Source organism: Amphiprion ocellaris, chromosome 15, assembly GCF_022539595.1.
Source record: "Amphiprion ocellaris isolate individual 3 ecotype Okinawa chromosome 15, ASM2253959v1, whole genome shotgun sequence".
Classification (NCBI taxonomy): domain Eukaryota; kingdom Metazoa; phylum Chordata; class Actinopteri; family Pomacentridae; genus Amphiprion; species Amphiprion ocellaris.
The window spans coordinates 33,142,882-33,159,795 of NC_072780.1; the positions used below are offsets into that span (position 1 = coordinate 33,142,882).

The 16,914-nt window shown below is 38.9% G+C and overlaps 1 protein-coding gene across 1 annotated transcript; it reads left to right on the forward strand.

The window, feature by feature from the left end:
- Positions 1 to 1,003: 1,003 nt before the first annotated feature.
- On the forward strand, positions 1,004 to 16,888 carry LOC111569145 (sodium channel subunit beta-1). The gene is made up of 6 exons (XM_023271123.3): positions 1,004 to 2,106; positions 3,486 to 3,652; positions 6,295 to 6,532; positions 10,780 to 10,921; positions 13,287 to 13,361; positions 16,376 to 16,888. The coding sequence occupies exons 1-5, from the start codon at positions 2,058 to 2,060 to the stop codon at positions 13,354 to 13,356; spliced, it is 666 nt and encodes a 221-aa protein (XP_023126891.1). The 5' UTR covers positions 1,004 to 2,057; the 3' UTR covers positions 13,357 to 13,361; positions 16,376 to 16,888.
- Positions 16,889 to 16,914: the final 26 nt, after the last annotated feature.

A 16,914-nucleotide genomic window follows, 5' to 3' on the forward strand; every position in this document is an offset into this window, starting at 1 on the left:
GTACGTTATGTACGGATATTGAATCACGTGACCTAAATATGTAGTGGGCAGCAGGAATTGATGGGACTCAGAAACACCCCCACAATTTAATCAGTTGTTCCTTGGATCATTTCTGATGGATAAGTCCTGATAAGTCCTCAGTGGTGGATTTGTAGTAGGATCACAATCATGTGATCATCAGCAGGCAGCTGACGTAGTGTTCACTGGTTGTCATGATTACAGTGACACTGTGCCGCTATCTGGCAATGATACAGAAATCTTTAATAAATCCATGGATCCAGACTATAAGCTGCATCACTGCCAAAATCTAATCACTTGTTCCTTGTGTCATTTCTGACCTTCCCTGGAAATTTCATCCAAATCTGTTGGTCTGTTTTTGGGTGATGTTGCTAACAGACAGACAGACAGACAGACAGACAGACAGACAGACAGACAGACAGACAGACAGACAGACAGACAGACAGACAGACAGACAGACAGACAGACAGACAAACCTGATCGTCACATAACTCCACTGCGTTCCTTGTCGGATTAATAAAGGTTTCACAAATCAGAGACCGCATTCTGACATAATCTGGTCCACATTTCATGCATGTGGATATTTACTGATGTAGACCTGGTCCAAGGCGTTATAAATGTGAAAAAAAGCATTAAAATCTCATGTTGCTGCATTTTTATAAATATAACAAAAGCCTCACAAATCAGAAACCGTGTTTTAAAGATTCTTTAGCCTCTCTGTTACAATTTAATGTAGATCTGACCAGTCTATATGTAGCGGTATTTCCTCTGAACCTGATTGAATGTGGTCTATATGTATTTTTTTTAAAAAAAGGGAAATTTACATTTTCACAACTACGATAAAGGAAGTAAATATGTCGCTCCCTTAACTTTCCCCTTAACTTCGCCCTTAAGTGTCCAACCAGAACCTGACTTCAGTTGGTGTCTCTCAGCTTCAGCATCTTCTAGAGAACAGGACTGGGTGTTTGGTGTCTGAAGCACTGTTAACCAGCATTAACCAGCTGTATTAACCTGTATTAACCTGTATTAACCAGCTGCAGGAGTTTTTAGTAAATTCACTAGAAGCAGCTCCTTCCTTCTGCTTTGCTGAGTGGAGCTTCATCAGTGGAGCATCAGACCTTTAAAGGAGCAGCAGCTTTATTCTGCTTCATGCTTTATTTATTATAACCCCATTTCTGCTGCTTCTTCTTCAATATTCTGTGTTTTGTGGTTTAAAAATCTGAGCAGCTGATCCGGGTTTTTATTATATTTATTTCCGTCGCAGATCTCCTCCGGTGCCGTCCTCTTTCTTTCTTCTCTCTTTTTTTTTTTTTTTTTTTTTTTTTACCGCAGTGCTCCTGCAGCGTCCAGACCAGCCGCTGTGGCGCAGAAACAAACACGACGGAGCTCCGAGGAGGTTTTCTCTCTTCTCCTGTCCGCCTTTCATGCGAGCTCCGGCGGGTTTCTCTGCGATGCCAGCGAGGAGGAAACATCTGAGCTTCCAGCACGGAGTCCTCAGATAGGAGACAGCAGGACAGGACGGAGGATCGAGGACTGTGGTGTCCATCAGCTGCAGCAGAGGAGGCCTTCAGACCATCACACCTCCAGCCTGCCCTTCATTCTGGTAGCTTCTCATCTTCCACCACACTAACCATGCACATCGGTCCCACGTTCTCCTGCACGGAGGAGTAGCTGCACATCTGGAACATCTGGAACATCTCAGACCTCAGGGAGCAACAGATCTCAGGGCGTGGAGATCTAAAGGAGCCACTTGACCTTCAACAGTTCATTTCTACTTCAGGTGGAGACGGGAGCAGCAATAATTCGAGGCAATAAGTCATCGTGGAGCCAAAGACCAGAAGAGGAACGTTGTAGAAGAAGATGAGGCCTGTTTGCACTTTATGGTTTAGCTGCTAGCCGCCTCTCAGTCTGTTAGAACTCACAAATCAGCGTCAGTTAGAGAAGAAAACCTTCACAGCATCGATTTAAACACCTGCAGCTTCTCAGTTTGACTGTTTCTGAAGCTCCTCGAGCAGAAAAGCATCTTTTCTTCCACCATCATGGCTTCTTCTCACCTCCTGCTGCTGACGCTGCTCTGCGGCCTGTTTGGTGAGTCCACATCTCTGCTTCTGTTCGCGCTTTATTAAGATCACAACCTGAGTTTTAAATGATAGAATGTACATTTGATCATTAGGAGAGTCCAACTCATCTTAGTCCAGGTTCCACATCCAGTCCAGTCTGGTCTCCAGTGGACCAGACCAGTAAAACCAGTAAAACCAGTAAAACCAGTAAAACCACAGCATAACAACCTAGAAATAACCACAACTACCAATGGTTCCTTTGTTTTACCGCAGAAATGTTCACATTTCAGGAATTATCTTTTTACTAAACATCATGAACAACCTGAAATTTATGAAGAAAAATAAATTCAGTTTCACCAACATTCAGCCTCAGTTTATCATTTCCACATTACAACTTCCAGATCACAGTGTCGACAAAGGAACACAACATTTAGTCACCTGGAACTGAACCAGAGAGGATTTACTGGAGGATCACAACCACAAACGTCAGAAGAACAGAAAACAAAACAAAGACAAAATATTACAAAAATGAGGCACAAAATGACACAAAAAAGGAGACAAATGACACGAAATAAAACAAAAAAGAGACAAAAAAGTTAGAAAGCAACAAAAAATGGACAAACGACAAAAACAAAACAAACAAGACTTAAAACGACAAAAACGATACATAAAGCAAAACCCAAAGTGACATAAACGATAAAAACAACAAAAGTCAGACAAAAAAGACAAAAATAACAAAAACAAGACAAAATGTTAGAAAAACGAGACTCAAAATGACAAAAAATGAGACAAACGACAAAAACGAGACAAAAAATAAAAGCAAGAAACAAAGGAAAAGAAAAATAGAAAAACGACAAGGGAAAACAAAACAAAAACAATGAATAAAGCAACAAAAAGTGACAAAAATTAGACAAAAAACACAAGCGAGACAAAAACGAATAAACTAAATGACAAAAACATGAGACAAATGACAAGTCAGACAAAAAAAGACAAAAAAACAACAAAAAAAAGACAAAATATTACAAAAATGAGACACAAAACGACAAAAGAACAATGAACAATCTAGTATTTTACTTTCTGATCCAAACAACTTGTCATGGTCTAGAAATGATTTTAAATTTATAGTTTTACTAATTTACAGTCTGCAGTTAATGTCTTCTCTGTAATTTTTACACTTTGAGGGCCGGATTGGACCCTCTGGAGGACTGCTTTTGGCCCGCGGGCCTCATGTTGGACACCCCTGGTCTGGTCTAAACAGTGATTTTTGTTCTGGTCTAATCTGGGAAACAAACCCTTAAATCTCTGTTTCTATGAACGTCTTTATCGCCTCCATCCCAGGTTTGTCTCGTGTCTTCGTTCTGGTTTCCTGTATTGATGATGTATTGATTATTGGTTCTCGTTGGACAGTGTACCGTTGCCATGGCGCCTGCGCCGAGGTGGACTCGGACACGGAGGCCGTCGCAGGAAAAGGCTTCAAGCTGGGCTGCATCTCCTGCAAGAGGAGGAGCGAGGTGGACGGAGCCGCCACCGTGGAGTGGTACTTCAGACCCAAAGGGGAGGCCGACTTCATGAGGGTGAGTCCAGAACCAGGTCCAGAGCCCAGTCCAGAACCCAGTCCTCAACTCAGTCCAGAGCATAGTCCAGAACCGGGTCTAGAGCCCGGTCCAGAACCCAGTCCAGAACCCAGTCCAGAACCCTGTCAGAACTCAGTCCAGAATCCAGTCCACAACTCAGTCCAGAACCGGGTCCAGAGCATAGTCCAGAACCGAGTCTAGAGCCCGGTCCAGAACCCAGTCCAGAACCCAGTCCAGAACCGGGTCCAGAGCATAGTCCAGAACCGAGTCTAGAGCCCGGTCCAGAACCCAGTCCAGAACCCTGTCAGAACCCAGTCCAGAATCCAGTCCACAACTCAGTCCAGAACCGGGTCCAGAGCATAGTCCAGAACCGAGTCTATAGCCCGGTCCAGAACCCAGTCCAGATCCCGGTCCAGAACCTGGTCTAGAACCCTGTCCAGAACCGAGTCTAGAACCCAGTCCAGAACCCATTTCAGACCCCAGTCCAGAACCGCCTCCAGACAGAAGGGTTCTGAGAAACGCTGCTCCTGGAGCCCCACAGGTCCCTTATGGTGGGAAGAAACCCGCCTTTGTTCCTCCTCCAGATGGACCTCGTCTATGAGCCGGAGCTGTTTTCATGTTTCTAATACAGAGTTCAGTGGAGCAGTGGTTAGAGCTGTCACCTCACAGCTAGAAGATCCTGGTTCACATCCTGGCCTTCCTGGGATCTTTCCCTGCATGCGTGGGTTTTCTCCAGCTTCCATTTTAGAGTCATTTTCAGAACGTTGTCGTCACTACTTTGGGTCATTTTAGACTTTTTCTGTCATTTTGGATCAATTCTGAATGAACTTCAGTCATTTTGGACAGATTTCACCTCAGCTCTCGTAATTTTGGACTATTTTTACGTCATTCCTGATAATTTTGGATAAACTTTGGTCATTTTAGACCAATTTCACCTCATTTTAGATTCATTTTGAGTCATTCTGAGAACGTTGTAGTCTTTAATGCACAATTTGACTTTATTTTGGACACATCTGAGTCATTTTAGATTTTTTTTTCTGTCATTTGGATGGATTTCACTATTTTTTAAATCCATTTTGAACAAGTTTCCATTATTTTGGACAAACTTTGGATAAATTTAGGTCATTTTAGACGGATTTCACCTCATTTTTTGACACAGGAATTTTGGATCAGTTTTAGTCATTTGGGACATTTAGAAAGATATTTTTGACAAGATTTATGTCATTTTGTGTCATTTTGAGAACGTTGTAGTCATCAAGGACACAATCTGACTTTATTTTGGACACATTTGAGTCATTTTAGGCTTTTTTTCTGTCATTTTGGATGGATTTAAACTAATTTCAGACAATTTAGGCAAATTTTAGAAAAGTTCTTGACATTTTGGACTATTTTTGGGTAATTGTTGACCAGATTTATGTCATAAAAAATTATTTGTAAAAATATAAAGTTTGGAGGGAAAACATGACAAAATCTAATGTTAAATGAAAAAATACGACTCCAGTCTAGATTAAAGATATGAAAGTAAATCCTCGAGTTAAAATACTGATTTTATAATGTCGTCTTCCAAACTCAGGAGTTAAAAACATCGTGAGAAGGTTAGGAGGGACACGTTTTGCTCTGCGCTGTCAATCGCAGATACAGAGAGAGTCTTCTTCCTGAAGGGGGCGGGGCCAGCAGCAGCTCAGCTGTATTGAAAGCTGGTTTATAACGGGACTAGTCCACGAAATGAAGTATCCTTGTGGAGCTGAAAGCCAAACTCTGGGGACACGTTTCATTAATGCTGCTTTAAACGGACCATGAAACAGAGCTTCAACCCAGAATAAAAATCAGCCCACAGAGCTATTTATACTGGCGTTTATATATAGCGACGCCCAGTTCTCATCCATCATGAGCCTCAGATGGAATCAGTGTCAGGATTTTATGCTCAGAGATCATTACAGCTTCAGAGGTGACACACGACTGTCCTGACCTTCAGAGGAGTTAATGGAGCTGCAGAACGGGATGGAGGAGGGTTTCTGTTTGGATTCTATGTCAGAAAATGATGATAAAATGTCAACTGATGTCTCCCAAAACTCTAAATTACATCCTCAACCCGAATATGTTCAGTTTACTGCCATGAAGGAGGAGAGAAACCAGAAAATATTCACATTTAAGAAGATGAAACTGAAGAATTCTGACTTGTTTTGCTTTAAAAAATTCTTCTGAAAATAGTCTGTGATTAATTTAACAGTTAAAATGATAATTAAAGCTGTAAATGATGGTCTCCTCTAGAATAATTACACTTTATGCTGCTCTAGATTCAGTCCTAGGGATAGGGTAAGCTACTTTTTGTGGTGATTTGTGTGAATAAAGTTACTGGAGATGAAGAACCAGGTGATTCTAAGGAGGTCAGAGAATTTCTTTCAGATTGGGTTGATTTTTTTTTGGGCACAATTTCTCCTGTTTTGTGGTAGTTTTGGTCTTTTTTGGTCATTTTTTGTGGTGATTTTCCATGTTTTTGCTGGCATATTTGAACATTTCAGGGTCATTTTAACTCTTCATTTTGCAAGTTTTTTGTGCCGAATTTGAATTTTTGTCGCAACTTCCCCTGTCTTGTGGTAATTTTGGTCTTTTAATTATCTTCCCCCTCTCTGTGCCTCCAGATCTACACCTACAACGAGGATGGGCCCACCATTGAGCACGACCACTTCATGGATCGCGTCGACTGGAATGGAAGCAAGCGGAGCAACGACATCCAGGACGCTTCCATTTACCTGCTCAACGTCACCTTCAACGACTCGGGAACCTACAGCTGCTTCTTCAACCGGATCCTCTTCTACGAGAACTACGAGTACAACACCGTCGTCTCCAAGGTGGTGCGCCTCACGGTGGTGGCTAAAGGTACGACCAGACGATGATGCTATGTTTTAGAGCAGATTAAATATGGTTTTAAAGGCTCTGATTTCAGCTTTCTGAGTGTTTGAGTCCACGTTTTCCTCATTTTTGTCCATTTTTGAGTCCTGCACCTCCATGGAAACAGAACAACCACGACTAGAAGGAATAAAAACTAAGAAAAGTCTTTTTGTGCAGTGTAACAAAGCTGTAATTCCCCATAAAAGCAGAAACAAAGGGTATTTTCTTTGATTATGTAATCTACAAAAATTTAACAAAACTGGAATCAATACTATTTTTCTAAGTACCCACAGATGTTACTAATACTGGAATACTCTGCTCTATAAATCGGTCTGAAGTATCAAAAAAGTCCAAAAATGACTTTAAACCAGCTAAAAATTACCCAAATTAGTTCAATATGAGATTTTTTCTGTCTCTACAAACAATTTTAGTAATTTTGGACAAGTTTTGGTCCAGTTTGGAGTCTCATCTGTAGAAAGATGTTTCACCATGCTGAATGTATCTCCAACAACTTTAACTTCTCTGTTCGCTGTTTCTGAGCCATGCTGACTTTATTTATTCATGTAGTAGCTTTGGTTTTCCTCATGTTGTTTTAATTCATTTTTGAGTCATTTTGAATCATTTCTTCACTCATTTTGGAGAGTTCTACGTCACTTTGGAGATTTTTTGAGTCATTTTGCACAATTTTATGAACTGAAGTTGTCAATTTTGGATTATTTTGGAGTAATTTTGGGTCATTTTCTACCAATTTGGAGTCAGTTTGAATATGAATAGTTCCATTTTTCCAGCCTCTACTCTGCTCATCATCAGTAGAAAGATGTTTCACCATGCTGAATGGCTCTCCAATAACTTTAATTCCTCTGTTCACTGTTTCTGAGCCATGCTGCATTTATTTTATTGATAAAATGAGCTTAATTTTCCTTTCAAACACCCTACAGGGGGTCTTGACTTACATCAGAATTATTTATTTTCACTGTAAGTTTGAACTCACATATGTACATAAGTAGCGATATCACTGGAGAATGTAAACAAAGCTGACTTCCTCTTATAGCGCCGCGTGACGACGTATTTGTCTGGTCCGCTCGCCAACTAGTTCCCACGTAAAATTTGTTTTAAAGTCGTAAATGCCGTACGTCGGAATGATGGAACAAGACTTTCTTAATAACCACGAAATGCCGTAAGTCGAGGACGTCGTAAACCGAGGACCTGCTGTATTTTGTTTGTGTGTCCAACGGTGTAAACACTGCCTGCAGTTCAGCCAAAAATCACAGAATTTTTGTTGCATGTCTGCGAGTCACAGCTGAATCACTGAAGGCTTCTCGTTTGCACCAAGGATCACAGAATTTTTTGTTTTTCACAAAATCTGTCTGCATTAAACAATCTATTTTTGACAAATTTTTAAATGAGACGTGTATGATAAAGGGATTTTGATGGAATGCGACAATTTGAAGCTTAGATTCGGTTACATTTTCTGATTTCTTTCTGTTTTTTACAGTTTCTGGCTCTGATAAATGGAGTCATTTTGGTATTTTCTTCGAGACAACATGCCGTTACGGGGTTTGGAGGGCTAACAGGAACCATTATGTTTTATTGTCCTATTGTGTGCACAGTTAATGAAGACCGTACGTCCATTATAGACTCACTGGTTTGCAGACGCTGTGGAAAATAATTACAGAAAGCTGCTGAGAGAGCAAAGTCTGAGAGTATCTATGATGGAGGATGTTCCCAGAGAGACAAATCAGCGTCTCCATATTAGTTAAGCTCAAAGTTATTTTAACCCCCGTGTCGTCCTGTGGGTCAAATTGACCCGTTTTAAAATTTGAAAGTGTGGGGAAAAAAATATACTTTCACAGTGAAACTTCTGATGTCCACATTTTCAACAGTTTTGGGAAATTTTTGAACATTTTTTGGTGGAAAAAAAGAAATGATAAAAATGTTTAAGAACATTCACATAAAAATCAACCAAAATCCTGTGAATTTTGCTGGATTTTGGTTGATTTTTATGTGACTGTTCTTAAAGAAAATATTAGAAGTTTTACTGATATATATGGAATCACTTTAAATATTTTTAGCATTTTTTTGGAAGAGTTTTACTCATTTTTTGAAAATATTTACAAGAATTTTCTTTCCAAATTTGTGGGATTTTTTTTAATTAAAACTTTTCAGGGAAACTTTTAAGGAATTATTGGAATTTTCTCCTGAAGGTTTTGCAAATTTTCAGAAATTTGGGGAATTTTTTGCAGAATTTTTGGATTTTTTTTCAGACAAGGAAACAATATTTTTTGGTGTCTGTAAATGAGGACAACAGGAGGGTTAAAATGTCCACCTGAAAACACTTAGTAAATCCACTGGAATTTAGCTCTACAAGCTGTGAGGCCGAAACTAAAAACATCACTGAGAGAAGACACATAAAATACTGTAAAAATCTCCTTAAATCTCCAGTTTCAGGCTCTGTGTTCCGATGAGAATCATCCAGCTGTGATTGTTGAAAGATGTTCCAGGGACTTTCTTCTGAGATGCTGCAGCTGTTGTTTCTGGCAGTAAAGGAGGAAAAAAGGAGGAGACTTCTGGAAATTAGATCTTGTTTTTGTGCTGCTAGAACATCTGGTTAAAGTTCAGATTCAGTCAGGGACACATAACAACTCACACACCAGTATCACCGCCATTATGACGATTACTACTTAGACATTAATGCTAATGAGAAGACCCATTATCAACCTGTCAGATTATCATGGCTGATATTTGGTATTTTTCATATTATTGAGTGATTATTGGTAAATTAAATGTGCTAAATGACGCAGTGTCCTCTCTCTGAAATGTCTCTGAAACAGAAAAAACTGAACAAGAAACACAAAACAGGAAATTAGCTTCTCTCACGGTGGCTAAGGCTACGCTAATGTCTAAATAAACACAATAAACACAATAAATAAATAGTAAAAATAAATAAATGAATAATAAAACAAATACATACAATTAATAAATAAATATGTAGAATAAATAAATACACAAATACACACATAAATAAATCTATAAACTAAATACAATAGATAAATATATGAAATACAATAAAATAAAAAAAAGCAACAAAAGAAAACATATCAGTTGATTCCTACTAATGACCAAATACATCTAGAATGCGGACATCATAAATTATAAATTATTAAACATATGATTGAAGCATGTGAATGATTTTCTCTGCTATAGTTAAAACTGGAAGTGATAACACAACCATTAAAGCATTACTTTATATTACTTATGGTTGAGGCCATTGATCATCGATCGTGGACACTTTCTGAGCCACAACTGACAACTGTACGAGGTTGGCACATGTCTCTTGAAGGATTTTGGACCATTCTTCAGTGCAAATTGTTCCAGCTGTTCCAAGCTGAACGGCCTCTGAACATGGACATCCACTTTGAGCACAGATTCTGATTGGACTGAGATCTGGCCACTCCAGGAGCCTCCTGTTCTCCTCATTTACGGGCACCAAAAAATATTGTTTCCTTGTTCAAAAAATCCAAAAATTCTGCAAATAAAGTCCCCAAATTTCTGACAATTTGCAAAACCTTCAGGAAGAAAATTCCAATAATTCCTTAACAGTTTCCCTTAAAAGTTTTATTTTTTTTAAAAATCCCCCAAATGTGGCAAGAAAATTCTTGTAAATATTTTCAAAAAATGAGTAAAAATCTTCCAGAAAAATCCTAAAAATATCTAAAGTGATTCCATATATATCAGTAAAACTTCTAATGTTTTCGTCCATGTATCTTGACAACCAAAATCCAGCAAAATTCGCAGGTTTTTTTGTTGATTTTTATGTGAATGTTCTTAAGAAATATTTTTAACATTTCTTTCTTTCCAGCAAAAAATGTTCAAAGATTTCCCAAAAATGTTGAAAATTTGTTCAACATTTGTGCAAAACAAAGGAACCATTAGGAGTTGTGGTTATTTCTAGGTCATTATGCTGTGATTTTCCTGGTCACTGGAGATCAGACTGGACTGGATGTGGAACCTGGACTAGGATGAGCGCTGGTGACTGTTTGTCTGAAACGATTCACAGCTCAATAGTTTGTCAGAGGAGTAGAAGCAAAAGTAAGAAACAAATAGAACCAAAGGCAGCAGTTTTCCAGCTAAAGCCCCAGAGATATCAGCTGCTAACCGTCTTTGGTTTCCCTTTAAGGGCTCCTCTCTCCTCTGTTGTTTTTAATCTGACATCCCGTTTTTCTTCTTGTTTTCAGCCAGCAGAGGAACGGCCTCCATCGTCTCAGAGGTCATGATGTACGTGTCCATCATCGGCCTGCAGGTCTGGCTGCTCATAGAGATGATTTACTGCTACAGGAAGATCGCCGCCGCCGGAGAAGAAGCGCTACGAGAGGCAGCGTGAGTGTTTTTAACGCATCCTGGCCTCAGCGCATGAGGAAATCCTGCATCTCGTTGTGGTTATTTCATGATTTATTTCAAGGTTTATTTTAAATCAGACATGAAACATTGTTAAACTGCCACTGCAGAGATGCAAGGTTTTTATCCTGCAGCATTAAAACCTCTAAAAAATGCTGTTATTATGTGAAAAACAACAAATATCAGCTGATCTGATCCAAACTCCAGAGATGTATGAATTTTAGAGGCAGAATTATCAGCTAATAGTAGTTTTATCACATAATAACAGCATTTTTGGTTGTTTAGATCTGGTCTAAATAGGAAAAATAAACATGTTGGCATTGTTTAGTGGTCAGATATGATGATACTGGTGTTACTGGTTGTGATGCATGTAGAGTTTGAGAAAACAAGCATCTGGATTCAGGCCTGGTCACACCAGCGTTTGAAAGGAAAAGTTCTTGTGGTTGGAAAATTCTGAATTCATTTGGAAATTTTCTGTTCTTTGTCTGAATTTAAAAAAAAAAAAAAACGAGTCAGGTTTTCGAACCAATAAAACAAAAAAAAAACATTCGAGTGCAACAAAGTTTTAATCGGGAGCCTAAAACGGAAGTCTTTCATTTTAAACAAAAAACTAAATCATGCTGTTTATTGTTTTTCCAAATAAAACACACAGAAAACATCCTTAAACATGGTGGGGTTTTTTAACAAATTAATTCAGAGTCCGGAAGAAATCAACACATTACAAAAAAAACCATCTAAAAACTAGTATGCTCTAATATTTTGCCAATTAGAAGCAAATTTTTGATCTCTGGTGTGACCGGGTCTTTTCTCCTTATAAAAAGTGCTTTTATTGCTTTTAAACATTGAATTATGGTCAGTTTAATGTGTTTTTTTCTACAGGAATTTGCAAAGTTTGTGTCAAAGTGAAAACAGATTTCTACAAAATAATATAAATTAATGAAAAATCTAAAATGTAAAATCAGTGACTTCATAAGAATTTAGTGAGATTAAGATAATCTGAGCACAGGGTTTGTGTCTCAGTGGCTGTAACAGTGAATCTACTAAACTTTCGTAGACTTGGCTGAGGCATTTGACTCCGTCGACCACTTCATTTTGTTTCCTAGAATTGTGAGGGTGGAGGGTCTTCTCTCAGACCCTTTTCCAATTCACAGGAGGAGTCCCGCAGGGTTCAATACTTGGTCCAACACTCTTTAACATTTACATCAACAATATAACCCAAGCTGTAACCAATTTGCACATCTATCTGTACGCCGATGACACTATCATCTATACATTGTACATCCATCTGTATGCTGATGACACATCATCTATACATCGCACATCCATCTGTATGCTGATGACACCATCGTCTATACATTGTACATCCATCTGTACGCTGATGACACCATCATCTATATGTTGTACATCCGTGTGCTGATGACACCATTGTCTATACATCTAGTTCCTCCCTCCACACTGCCCTGTCTGCGCTACAGATTAGCTTCAATAACAGCGCGCTTTTTTTGATCTTCGTCTGACACTAAACATAAGCAAAACTAAATGTACGGTCTTCAACAGTCAACATATCCAACCAAACTTCTCCCACTGAGCAGCTCTGAGGTTCCAGATTTAACCATTCCAGTTTTCTGCCGCTAATGACTGGAACTCTCTGCAACAATCCCTAAAACCGACCTCATACGTATCGCTCTCATCATTTAAAAAGTCAGTCAGAGGAACACTTCAGGACCACTGCACCTGTGAATCAGTTCTCAACTAACTTACCTGGTTAAATGAAGGTTACATGAATAAAAAAAAAACAAACACTGACAGATAGGGGGTGAATATTTTGCTTATTTTACATCTTAGATTTTTAATAAGTTGACTTTACTTTGTAGAAATCTATGTTCACTTTGGCATGAAAGAGTCTTTTTGTGTAAATTTTGGTGTAAAAAAAGCCAAATTACACTGACCATGATTGAGCGTGAAGAAGCAAACAATGTGTTAAAGAACGACACATTGAAAATGATGCTTTCTAAAGTGTGTATTTCCTCATGAATCCTGCCAAACTTTATTCATGTCCCGCTGCTGAAATCACACCGATGATTCAGTTTTTATCTTTGTTTTTAAGTCTAGCACTGTTTCCATTGTGTTTGTGTGCGTTCACTTGTGTCTCTCTGTCGTGTTTTCATCCCGTCATCCTCGTTTCAGTAAAAACCAAAACCAAAACCAAAACCTTCCTCCTGTAAGTCCAAAAAAACACACCTCTGTTGTTTGATTTTTGCATTTTTCACCCATGTCACTGTGATAAACGGAAAAAGGAACGTTCCTGATGACCGCTGAGACTCGTTTTCTTCTGCTTTCCTTCCAGAAATGCTGAATATTTAGCGATAGCCTCGGAAAGTAAAGACAACTGTGCAGGGGTGCAGGTCGGAGAATAGCACAGGTATGTTGACATCCTGCAGCATCCTTTCACAACAAAAGACTTGTAAATTAAAATCTTTAGGAAGTAGCTGAAGAAATGTTTTTCACATCAGAACTTGGGTGTTGAACCTCTTGGTTTGAGGTAAACCCAAACTGTGTCCACATTTTAGGAAAAAGCATCAGAAGCTGCCATCAAATACTCAGATTCACAATTATACATAGTATAATGTGCAGTGAAATGCATTGAGCACCTGTACCAGACCGAAACAATATAGTTATAAGAACAAACAAGAAAAAAAGCCATAAATATATAAATAAAAGTGTCAAATAGTGCAATATCTACACTACCAGTCGAAAGTATGGACACACCTTCTCATTTAGTGGTTTTTCTTTATTTTCATGATTATTTACATTGTAGATTCTCGCTGAAGGCATCAAAACCATGAATGAACACATCTAGAATTATGTAGTAAACAAAAAAGTGTGAAATAAGTCAAAACATGTTTTATATTTTAGATTCTTTGATTCCTGCTTTGAACACTCTTGTTATTCTCTGGATGAGCTTCATGAGGTAGAACCTGAAATGGTTTCCACTTCACAGGTGTTTCTTGTCAAGGTTCATTTGTAGAAGTTCTTGCCTTCTTAATGGGGTTGGGACCATCAGTTGTGTTGAGCAGAAGTCAGGTTGGTCCACAGTTGACAGCTCTATCTGACAACTGTTAGAATCCATATTATGGCAAGAACCAATCAGCTAAGAGAAACGACAGTCCATCATTACTATAAGAACTGAAGGTCAGTCAGTCTGGAAAACTGTAAAAACTTTGCATGAAACCTCAAGGAACCATCTAGGAACTACCCAGGAACCTATCAAGAACCATCTAGGAACTACTCAGGAACCTACAAGAACTCGAATGTGTCTCCAAGTGCAGTCACAAAAAGCATCCAGCTCTATGACTGTCTCCATGAGGACCTCCCCAGGAAAGGAAGACCAAGAGTCTCCTCTGCTGCTGAGGAGAAGTTCATCCGAGTCTTCAGCCTCAGAAATGTCCTGTTAACAGCAGCTCAGATTAGAGCCCAGATAAATTCCACCCAGAGTTCTAGTAGCAGACACATCTCTACATCACCTGTTCAGAGGAGACTGACCAATCAGGCCTTTATGGTCCAATAGCTGCTCAGAAACCACTACTAAGGAAAAGCAACCAGCAGCAGAGATTAGTTTGGACCCAGAAACACCAGGAATGGACATTAGACCAGTGGAGATCTGGGCTTTGGTCTGATGAGTCCAAATCTGAGATCTTTGGTTCCACCTGCCGTGTCTTTGTGAGACCAGAAAAGGTGAAGGGATGGTCTCTACATGCATGGTTCCCACCATGAAGCATGGAGGAGGAGGTATGATGGTCACTGTCGGGGATTTATTCCAAACTGAAGGAACCCTGAACCAGCATGGCTACCACAGCATCCTGCAGCGACATGACATCCCATCCGGTTTGGTTTAGTTGGACCATCATTTATTCTCCAGCAGGACAATGAACCCAAACACACCTCCAGACTGTGGAAGGACTATCTGACCAAGAAGGAGATGATGGAGATGATCTGGCCTCCACAGTCACCTGACCTAAACCCAATCCAGATGGTTTGGGATGAGATGGACCTCAGAGTGAAGGCAGAAGGACCAACAAGTTCTCAGCATCTCTGGAACTCCTTCAAGACTGTTAGAGAACCATTTCAGGTTCTACCTCATGGAGCTCATCCAGAGAATAACAAGAGTGTTCAAAGCAGGGATCAAAGCAAAGAATCTAGAATATAAAACATGTTTTGACTTTGACACTGTTGATTCATAGTTTGATGCCTTCAGTGAGAATCTACAATGGAAATAGTCATGAAAAGATAGAGAATACATTAAATGTGAAGATGTGTCCAAACTAAAGACTGGCAGGGTAAGTATAAAGCTTGGTGAACTGAAGTAGTACAATGCGGTTGCTGTTGTTTACAGAACTGGGTTAGGGTTAGCTGAGTGGACATCTAAGAACAGAGGTGTCAAACTCATTTTAGTTCAGGAGCCACATTCAGCCCAACTTGTTCTTAAGTGGACCGAACCAGTAAAACCACAGCATAATAACCGATAAATAACCACAACTCCAAAATTTCCCTTTGTTTTAGTGCAAAATGGTACGTTTCGATAATATTCACATTTAAGAAATTATCTTTTTACAAAACATCATGATCATCATGAAAAATAAATTCAATTAAATCAGTGTTATGCCTCAGTTTATCATTTACACATTACAATTTACAGATCACAGTGTTTCTACAAAGTCACGAAACATTTAGCCACAGGTATCTGGAAGTGAATGATATATTATTTTCCTTTATGATCAAAACCACAAACGTCAGACCAAAAAAGACAAAATACAATAAAAACAGGACAAAATATTACAAAAATGAGACTAAGCAACAAAAAATGAGACAAATGACATGAAACAAAGCAAAAAAACAGACAAAAAATTAGACAAAAAGTTAGTGACAAAAAATTATGGACAAATGACAAAAACAAGACAAAAAAATAGACTAAATGACAAAAACAAGACAAAAAATTACGCAAATGACAAAAAGGAGACAAAAAATGACAAAAGCGACAAAATGACAAAAAATAGACAATCAACACAAGCAAGACAAAAAGGAAACATAAAACGACAAAAACATGAGACAAACAACAAAAGTCAGACAAAAAAACAAATTATTCCAAAAATGAGACACAAAATGACAAAAGAACCATGAGCAATGTAGTAGTTTATGATCAAAGCAACTTCTCAAGGTCTAGAAATTATTTTAAATTTATAATTTTACAAATTTAGAATTTGTAGTTGATGTATTCTCTGTAATTTTTACACTTTACAAAGTTGTCCCACTGGTCGGATTGGACCCTCTGGAGGGCCAGTTTTGGCACGCAGGCCGCATGTTTGACACCCCTATCTTAGAGGAAGTATTGATGAACTGGATTTTTTTGAATGAGAATCCATAAAAATTTCTCCTCAGGCTTCCTTCACGGACTGAAAACATCCTTCCACCCTCTGACCTGCATGACCTGGAGACAAACTTCCTCCTCATCTCAAGCTTCCATTCGACCTTCTCCTCCACAAAGACCACTGGTGGATCTACAAAGACAGCATGGTACCAGCACTGTATATAGAATCTGCGCGCAAAAGCATGTTCTGCACTTACACGAGAAAACATTATGCATTAATGAGCCACACTGTCGAAAGCATATACTGTACATACAGTGTTCCTCCGAGTATATGTAGTCACACATTTATATGAAATGTACGCAGAGCCGGCTGGACTCCGTCACGTTTGATTGTACAAGAAAGCTTTTTACTAAACCGTCGCCACCTAATGTATAAACGAGACACACGACATGTACTGTATGGTAAAGTTCTTTCTAAAATAGAATGTGATGGACTATGATAGACTGTATTTCCAGTTAAATGCTAGTTGTACATTCAGTGTGAAAATGTACTAATAAAAACAGAGAAAACGTGGTGGAAACACGTTCTGCTTCAGTGTGTTGTTGTATA